The sequence below is a fragment of the Psammomys obesus genome, unplaced genomic scaffold, assembly GCF_907164565.1.
Source record: "Psammomys obesus unplaced genomic scaffold, mPsaObe1.curated_primary_1811, whole genome shotgun sequence".
NCBI classification, from domain to species: domain Eukaryota; kingdom Metazoa; phylum Chordata; class Mammalia; order Rodentia; family Muridae; genus Psammomys; species Psammomys obesus.
The window spans coordinates 15,060,739-15,071,251 of record NW_026585686.1 but is presented as its reverse complement, the minus strand read 5'-3'; the positions used below and the strand labels follow the sequence as shown (position 1 = coordinate 15,071,251).

General features: G+C 37.1%; 1 protein-coding gene across 6 annotated transcripts in view; it reads left to right on the top strand.

The window, feature by feature from the left end:
* Positions 1-10,513, top strand: part of Kdm4c (lysine demethylase 4C) — a 275,732-nt gene that overhangs the window by 158,302 nt on the left and 106,917 nt on the right. For all 6 annotated transcript variants that reach the window (XM_055630066.1, XM_055630109.1, XM_055630055.1 and 3 more), the window contains one exon: positions 3,917-4,102. In XM_055630066.1, coding sequence (XP_055486041.1) covers positions 3,917-4,102 — 186 coding nt within the window. The remainder of the gene's footprint in view (positions 1-3,916; positions 4,103-10,513) is intronic.

The following is a 10,513-nucleotide window of genomic DNA, read 5'->3' as shown; positions in this document are numbered from 1 at the left end:
GAGAACTGATAGACTAAGATCAGAAAGAAGGAGAGGAGGACCTCCCCTATCAGTGGACTTGGGGAGGGGCATGCATGTAGAAAGGGGGGGAAGGGTGGGACCAGGAGGTGAGGAGGGAGGGGCTTATGGGGGGGATACAAAATGAATAAAGTGTAATTAATAAAAGTTAAATAAAAAATTTAAAAAAATGTTCATAAATATCTCCTTACTGATTTGCCTTTTCAAGAGCATTTTTTTCATTAAAGGACAAACCTATGATATCTGTAACATTGAGGTTACAGGAAGGAAGGAGGGAGGGAGGGAAGGAAGGAAGGTAGAGAAAGAGAGAAAAGCAAGGAAAAGAGGAAAGAAAGTAGGGATGGGAGGGGAAAGGAAAGAAAGTCGGGCAGCCCTGACAAAGCATTATGACACAAAGAATCTCCAAAAATGTCATTGAGTTTGTTCTGTGTTTGCCATGTTCTGCTGGCCATACAGTCTGTCCTTAAGAATAGTTTGTAAATATAGTGAGACTCCATTGGAGAAACAAAATTTTTATTTGCTAGCAGTTATCAATTAAAGATAGCTTCTGGTATAGGGATTGGGGCTTATGGCACTTTCCCTTTCAGCATTGGGACCTCATATTTTCCTGCCTTAAAACTATAAACTTTTACCAATATCTTGAATTTGATCATGTTCCTAGTATCAGCCAGCATCACAGTATCTATGAATATTTAACTTAATATATGCTAATTAGCAGAACATAAACCTTAGCTCAGAAAAAAAAAATTCTTCTATAAAACTTTCAGTTAAGGATTTAGAGTAAAATGAAAATTTCATATTTAGTCCTCTGACTTACCTGTGATAACAATGACATTTGCTAATATAACATAATTCAGTGTTTGAGTTGGGAATCTTAACTTGTCGATTAATTCCTGGAAGTATCTTTGTAGAGCACAAGCCAGAAAGGAGTAAATTAATTAATGTTCCATTATTATTAGCTTCTTACTAGCTTTTAGGTATTTGATAGAAAAACAGTAATTTTTATTTATTTGTCTGTCAGTCATCTATCTATCTACCTACCTACCTATCTGCCCACCTACCTACCTACCTACCTATTTTTTTTTATTGTTATTTTTTCAAAGCAGGGTTTCTCAGCTTAACAGCTCTGGCTATCCTAGAACTCACTTTGTAGACCAGGCTGGCCTCAAACTCACAGAGATCCACCTTCCTCTCGCTCCCAAGTTCCGAAAACAATAATTTTTAAATTAAATATAATTGGATCTACTGCCTGCCACTCCCTCTCAAATTATGTTCTTGTTATTTGTAACTGTTACAATTATATATATATGCATAAATGGATAAATGCAACCTGAACAGTCTTTATGTATATGATTTCAAGGGTGATCACTTGGTATGGGATAATCAAGTAGGGGTCGCATCTCTGGGAAAGGCTGATTGTCCCTCTGTCACCAGTCATTGGTTGCCTATACTGCTTTGCCTGTGAGTGGGAACCTGTGAGATTTTCCTCTTCCAAATTAACATGTTAGTGTTTAATATCCTTAATTCCCTTTGTACCTGTGGAACATGGAATTACCATTTAAAACATTAGGAAGCCAAGCCTGGTGGCACAATCCTGTAATCCAAACTCCTGAGATGGAGGTTAAAACAGGACAGTCACAATTTCAAGGCCTCCCTGGGCTAGAGAATAAGTTCATAGTGAGCCTAGGAAGTTTAGTATTTTGCTCTATCAAACAAACAAACATGTCTGTTTGCTTTCTTGAAGACATTGGTTCAGTGCCCACCCTTGACCTGATAGCACTATTTAAAGGACGGGATAAATTCTCTGTAGATTTCTGTCAACCAAGAGCAGTGAGTAATGAAAAGACGTTCAAACCGTGGCCTCTTCCTACTGTCAGTTACCTGAAGCTTATGTCCTGATCAGAATTTGTATTGACTTCTACTAGTTTCCATTTCATGCTGTTTCAAATCAGAGACCAATGGTATATAAAAATATCAAAAGGAATTATAAAGTAATGCTTTGAAATTGTGTGGTCCTTGTTTGGTTCTATCCCCTTCCTTCTCTCTGTCACTCTTTCTTCTTTTTGCATCTCTCTCCCATTCTCTCTGTTTGTATACATGTGTATGTTTTTGAATGTCACATCTTCAGCCCCTAATTTAAAATATGTGATTTTCGGGCTGGAAAGTTGGCTCAGAGGTCAAGAGTACTGGCTGTTCCCAAAGGTCCTGGCTTCAATTCCCAGCAACCACCTGGTGGCTCATAAACATCTGTAGTGAGATCTGATGCATTCTTCTGATGTGCAGGCACACATACAGGCAGAACACTGTATAAATAATATATAAGCAAACAAATATTTTTTTAAAAAACTGGCTGTAGTGGCGCATGCCTGTAATCCCAGCATGCTGGGAAGCAGAGACAGGCAGATCTCTGTGTGTTCGAGACTAGCATGCTCTTACACAGCGAGTCCAGGACAGCCAAAGCTATGCAGAGAAACCCTGTCTTGAAAAAACAAAAGTAAACAAACAAACATTAAATAAATAAATAGAAAATAATAGAATAGAATGTTATTTTACATTGATCCTGAGTGTGAACAGGAAACTAGGTAAGTCTCTGGAGTCTAGTATTGCCCTTGTGGAGACTAGTGAAAAATAATGCTACTCTAATTGATAATGGAGGTGCTTTTGTAAGTTTTGTTTTTCCATGTTATTTTGCCACCCCCTTCTTTTTCCTAAAAGAACTCCAAGATAACAAGATGCCTTTTAGGAGGTGAGCATAGTATTTATGTTGTATAAAGGTAACCCTGGCAGTCCTGGGAAGCTGAACTAAAATGGAATGAAATAAAAGACCACTTAGAAGACCATTTCTGTTCTTGGCAAGGCAGCATGAATAGAGGCAGTGTCAGTTACTGTAGATAGGTAGCAAGAAAACTGAGCAAGATGGAGGAACAGTCTTTAGAACTGTGTCAGTAATCAGATGTGAGGACAAAAAAGGATTTAGAATCCTAGTGTACATTAATTCTTGCATGACTGTAATAAGTGCCCACATGGCTTTAAGACTTTAAGAACCATTATCCCACAAAGAAAAGTGTACCTGAGAAAGGGAACCATTGTACCAACATTTGACCCTTTTTCATCTGGTTTATAAATCTGACCCTATACTGATCCACAGTTTTTTTCCTAACCCTCAAGTAATCATACATACTTCTTATATTTAATGAAGATATTTGATTTTATTCTATCACTCATAATAAATGTTCTGGAAGTGTTTTAAGGCCTTTGTGTGAAATCTAGTTTTTAGATTATAGTAGTTACTATTGTTCATTTTTATTCTTCCCTAGCAATTCTCAGCTATAAATGTTCAATACAAACATGCTATTACAGGATGATTTTTAGTTTTTCTGCTTTAGGAGGAAATTTGTCTTTGTCAATAAGCATTTATATTTGGAGTATTAAATACTTGAGTACTTAGTTTCATATTGAACCATTTAGTCCTTTCATATCCTTATAAATAGAAAAATTATCTCATGTATGATGTTTGGTACTTTCAATCTTCTCATCTAATATAAGAGTATCTGAACATGGGTTCAAACTTAGGTGTACACAAAGGCCTGCCGTGGTCAGGCCAAACAGAATTGGCAGACCTTGTTTATTACAATATCATCCAGGGACTTCTTCTGAGGTCTGTGCAAGGAGGTGCATGTAAGAAAGAATTTGGCTTTGCTGACCACAAGAAGTACTTCAGAATATGTTTGGAGTATGACTGTGGAAGTATATCACTTTTAAAGTGAGGAGAGTTTATTACCACAATTGTTCTTGCTGATAAGCCCCCAAAGTCAGAACTTGATGTAATGCCTGTTGTGTTGTTCATCTAACAACTACTGTTCTTTAATGAATAATGTTCTCTGCTTTAACCCTTCAGAAATGCATCTTCTGTAGACACCGGGTTAAAAAGGTTTCTGGGGCCTGCATCCAGTGTTCCTATGGCCGATGCCCAGCTTCTTTCCATGTCACATGTGCCCATGCTGCTGGAGTGCTCATGGAGCCCGATGACTGGCCTTATGTGGTAAACATCACGTGCTTCAGACATACAGTCAACTCAAATGTGGTAAGATCTGCTCTACCATTTGCTGCTGCTTTATGTAAATTCCTTCCTGGACCTTTCACAGGTCCATAATACCTTGTTGGTGTTGACATGTCCAGACTGTAATATAATTGAGACTAGGGATTAAAAACTGTTTATTACACATAGTTGTGTAGAGTTTTTTTAATACAGTGTCTTCTATTATTTGTCAAGTTCATACTCATATACAATATATTTTTATTGTATGTATCCTCTAATGACCTTCTATGAGCAGATGCCAAATTGTCCATGTATATTTGTGGATCTTACCCACACAGCAACCTTTGTAATGATTCCATCAGTTTCCACTAGTATCTTGAGAGATATTTGACATTTTTGGCTTGATACTCTGTGGATGTGTGAAAATACACAAATGTCTAAACTGATGTTACAAACTATATATTTTAAAGTTATTTTCCAGGAAATGGACAGATTTCTTGATAGATTTCATATACCAAAGCTAACTCAAGATTAGGTAAACAGATTGAACAGTTTTGTAACCTCTAAGGAAATAGGAGCAGTCATAAAATGTCTCCCCCCGCCAAAAAAAAAAAGCCCAGGTCCAGCTGGTTTTGTCATGGAATTTTACCAGACATTCAAAGAAGAGCTAATGCAAATGCTCCTCAAACTATTCTAGAAACATTGGAAAACTCATTCAGTGAAGCCACAGTCACCCTTATACCTAAACCACACAAATACTCAACAAAGAAAGAAAATTTCAGATTAATTTCACTCATGAACATCAATGCAAAAATACTCAATAAAATATTCACAAACCAAATCCAAGAACACATAAAATACATCATCCACCATGATTAGGTAGGCTTCATCCCAAGAATGCAGGATGGCTTAACATATGAAAATCCATCAACATAATCCACCGTGTAAACGAACTCAGAAAAAAAAAAATCTGCCATGATCATCTCATTAGATGTAGAAAAAGTCTTTGACAAAATCCAATACTCCTTCATGATGAAAGTCTTAGAGAAATCAGGGATATAAGGCTCATGTCTAAACAATAATAAAGGCGATTAATAAATATAATACAGCAGGCTGATTGCCAACATCAAATTAAATGGAGAAAAACTCAAAGCAATTCCACTAAAATCAAGGACAAGAAAAGGCTGTGCATTCTCTTACACCTCTTAAGTATAGTATTTGAAATTCTAGCTAGAGCAGTAAGACAATGAAAGGAGATTAAAGGGATACAAATTGGGAAGGAAGAAGTCAAAGTGTTGCTATTTACAGATGATATCATAGCATATGTAATCAACTCCCAAAATTACACCAGAGTACTCCTGTAGCTGATAAACAGCATTAGTGAAGAGGGTGGATACAAGATTAATTTAAAAAAATCAGAAGCCCTGTTTTAGTAAATTAAAAAATAAATGTTTGGCTGTATATAATTTATTATTAGCCCTAAGATTATCACAGCATTTATTTAACCCTCTATCACAGATTATTTAACCCTCTATTATTTAACCCTCTATCCCAAATAATGAGACAAAGATACCTATTAGATTTTATAATTGCATTATTTACCTTGGGTTGGGCCGATATTTCACCTACACTGGCTCAATATCCTCACCATCCATCTCCCAGCCCCATCCAATGGAAACAACCTAGATTCCTCTCAACTGAAAAATGGATAAAGAAACTGACACATTTACACAATGGAATACTACTCAGCTATCAAAAACAAAGAAATCATGAAATTTTCAGGCAAATGGATGGAACTAGAAAAGATCATCCTGAGTGAGGTAACCCAGACTCAGAAAGACAAACATGGTATGTATACCTTATAAGTAGATTTTAATCTTATAGTACAGGATAAGCATACTATGAGGTCAGACTCTAAAAAGATAGTAAACAAAGAATCCAGGGGAGGATGCATAAATCTCACTCTGAAGGGAAAATAGAATAGACAGAGGTAGTGGCTGAAGAGAGGGAACAAGTTAAGAGGGAGTGGCACAGAGAGTTAAGAGGATGGAAATCCGACCTGGGGAGAGCAAGGGTGAGAGGACAGAAGGCCTGTGTAGAAGAGAGAATCTGATGGGAACATCTCTGTGACAAGCTGGAGACCTATGTCAGGGTAGGCTCCTACAAGGATATGAGGGCTACTCAAGTAGAGACTCCTAGTAGCAGGGACCATAGAGACTGAAGAGGACACCCTCTAACTAGACTAGTCTCCTACCAGAGTGAGGGGAACACTAACCCACCCACAAAAACTTAGACCCAACATTGACCCTGCCTACAAGATGTGCAGACATAAAGAAAGAGCAAAGATTGAGGAAATGCCCAACTAATGCCTGGCCCAACCAAAGATCCACCCTATTGGAGAATGCCAACTCCTGACACTACGACTCTATGATACTCTGCTCAGCTTGAAGACAGGAGCCTGACAGAGTTGTTGTGGCTGTACAGAGCAGCACCTCAAAAAAGATGCTGAGACTCATAGCCAAACATTGGGCGATGTTTATTGTCTTGTGGAAAAGTGGGAGGAAAAAGAAAAGGACCTGGAGGTGAGAGGAGCTCCAACAAGAAGATTAACAGAGGCAACTAACCAGGGCCCAGAGGGACTTGCTGAGACTGAAGCATCAACTGAACCTAGACCCCATACAAAGATGTAGTTTATGGGCAGCTTAGGCTACATGTAAGCCTTCTAGTAAGGGAAGTGGGATTGCACTGGATTCGGACTTACTTGACAGCTCTTTTGATCACTTCTTCCAGGCAGGATTGCCTTGCCAGGCCACAGGGGAAGAGGACATGCTCAGTCCTGATGCAACTTAATGAGCTTCTGTGGATGAGAAAGGGAGAAAAAGGAGATGGGGGAAGGAGGGAGGATGGGACTGAGAGGGTGGAGCTACAACTAGGATGTAAAGTCAGTAAAAATTAAATAAATTACGATAAAAAATTTTAAAAAACAAGAATGAAAAACCCAGAAGAATTCCTGGGAAATTTTTATAGGGAGAATGAACATATTGACAGTGTTTGACATTTATATATTGATTTTTGGCTATAGCTGTACCAAGATCATTAAGAGTTAGTTAATCATTCTTTTTTATTTTAAGTCAATTTTCTTATCCAAAATGTTGAAAAATAACAATTTAAGTTAGATTATTTATGCCTTCAGTCACTACCATAGTGAACATGGACAAGGTGGATCGCTGAAATTTTACAGGGACTGATAAAATATGTAGTCTTTTATGGACCTCATTCATACCATGTTCTAGAGACAGTAGATATGTGAATCTTAGATGTGGTCCCAGGATCCTCAAGAACAGGTCAATTAAAAACACCAGTCACTCTTTCCTGTAAAGCCAGCATGAAGGTTCCTGACACAAAAACTAACAGTGCGTTAGTTTTCATTTAACTTGGTAGTCTAATTAGCAATCAGAGGAGGGAGTTTTCAACCCTATGCTAGTATCTACTTTTCAAGTTCGTAAAGGTTTTTAAAAGTTTATTAAAATATAATTATGTAATTTCCTTTCCTTCTTCCAATTCCCTCATGTTTTACCCTTTCTCTCTCTCACAGGAATGCACCCATAGGTAAAGAACTACTAAGGTTGTACAGACAACTAAAGGGTGGTAGGAGAGGGAGCAATAGCCATCCCTGGGGAGGAGGATTCTAGTTTGTTATACAGTATCAAGTGGTCAGCCCTGAATTTATGTACATGCAAGCAAAACCAAAACAACTCAGAAGGTTATACATATATGTACATATATATATATATGATTATATTAAATATATGTTGTGTTTGTAAAACAATAATAAAGAGATCATGAATTTTTAAAAAATAGTTATTTTCCATTATTTCAAGTTACATGTTCCATAGGCTACATCTATGCCTTTAGTGTCTTTAGTTGATGTCCATTAGCCAAAAATATTGTATTCAGTGGCAAATATACATTAACAAACTAAAAATTAATAATAATATATTACATTACTGTGGCACTTTGCCATTTACATCCAGAAATCAATAATGTTACTTCATTAAGTGATCCTGGACATAATAAGGTTCTGAACTCTAGAGCCACAGTGATTGGTGTTCATGCTTAGAATCTGACAATAAAAACTAATTATTAAAAAGTGAAGGTTGCATTCTAAAATTCTTTTTTCCTTTCACTAGTGCTACAACCTTTTATAAATAATATGATTATTATTTTTCTTGTTTTAAGAATGATAAACCTAATTTCATAGAGTTTTAGTTCAGCACAAGCAGATGTAGTCATAAATGACAGGTGACTCTTCAACCTCTATACTCTAGTATTTGTTGAATCTCTAACTCCAAATTTAAATAGAACTAACAGTATGCATCTGAAGTTTTGCTTGGGAACATATACTTCATTTTAATATTGCAGTACTATGTGGCTACAGGAGATTCTATTGAAGTTGTATTAAAGCACACCAGAGAATCTGCCTCTTCCTGACTGGTATATGGCTTAGTTAGGCTTAGGTTGCTAACCATTTTACAAAAACTGATGAAAAAGAAAACATCCGACTTTTGAGGTAATTTGGAAACTACTGTCCCACAGATCCACTTTATGTGTCATATGTATGATAAGGAGAATATCGTATAGCTTAAATATTGTATTTGGCCATTTTCTTACGAAGCATGCATAAACAAACAAGCAAATAAATAAATGAAATTGTTGGGTTTGTAAGTGCCTCTGTCCCACTACAGGTAACTAGGTTCTTGAAATGTTATACTTGTAGCTATACTTAGCCATTTTTCAATTAGACTTTAGTATGGATTCTTTCTCCAATTTTGGAATCTAACTAGAATGATTGTGGTGGTTTGAATGAGAATTACCTTCAGAGAAGAATTAGTGTCAGTTTGGAGTGGGGGTGTGGGAATTGTGTCACTCAGTGTGGCTTTGAGGTTTCAAAAGACCCATGCTGACCCTAGTTAGCATATTCTGCCCATTCCCTTCTCTCTCTCTCTCTCTCCCTCTCTCTCTCTCTCTCTCTCTCCTTCCCTCTCTCTCCTCCCCCTCTCCCTCTCTTTTCCTTTCTCTTTGATATAATGCTGTGAATCAGTTATAAGCTCTAAGCCATCCATCACTCTTGCACCATCTTCTTGCCTATTGCCATAATCCTCACTATGATGGTCATGGGATCTATGAGCACCCAAATGAAATGCTTTCTTTTATAACTTGCCTTAATTGTGATGCATTGTCACAGCAGTAAGAGAGTAATTATGAAGTCTCATGGCAACTTCTGTTAAACATTGCTTCTCCTGAAGTATATGGTTTTTTCCTGTTCAAATATAACAGTGTTCCAGCTCAACTTTTGGTGATGATGATGATGATGATGATGATGATCATGATGATGATGATGATGATGATGATGATGATGATGATGATAATGAATGGTAGAGGATATGCTCTTAAAATAGAAACTAGTTTGTCTATGTTTTCAACTGTGCCTTGACTCTTTGAGATTAATGGGTTTAATCATAGCCATGAAAACCATAAAGTAAAATTAGGCCTAGCTCCTGAGCTGGCTGTTTTCTATAATAAAACCTGTACAATTTAGGTGAAATAAAATATAGTACTACTACTACTTTTATGAGATTTCTATTTTTATTTACAGGCTTCTACTTTTATTTTTTCTGTTTTCCCTAGTATTTGCTTTATATAGTTAAAGGAATAGTCTTAAGACAAATTCTGTTCGTCTTGTATATAATTAATTTAGCTATAGAAGCTTCAACATTATGTATCACTTAGTTATTGTTTTATTTCTGTGAAGAGACACCATGACCAAGGAACTTTATAAAAGAAAGCATTCAAATTGGGACAGTTTCAGAGAGATATTTTTTCCCAATAAACAACGTGATCAGACCTGGCACAAAAGTAGCTCAGTCACTGGTTCCAACTTCTCTCTTAGTTGCTGTTCTATTTCTGTGAAGAGACACCATAACCAAGGCAACTTAGAAAAGAAAGCATTTAATTGAGGGCTCACTTACAGTTTCAGTTAGCTAGCCTGTGGTCATCTTGGTGAATGCATAGCAGCATGCAAACAGGCATGGTGCTAGAGCAGCAGGTAGCAATAGCAGAAGTAGGAAACAGACACTGGGCATGGTATGGACTTTTCAAACCTCAAAGCCCACTCTCAGTGTCACCCCTTCTTCAACAAGCCACATCTCCTAATTCTTGCCAAGCAGTTTCACTAAGTGGGGACCAATCATTCAACATGAGTGTATGGGGAACATTCTTGATCAAGTCACCAGACTTTCTATTTCTGTTTCCTATTACATATTCAAGAACAGGCATGTACATTTTGGCTACTCTAAGCCTTATGAAACAAAGAATTGTCTTAGACCTAAACTCCCTTAGGCCACCACACACACACACACACACACACACACACACACACACACACACACACACACA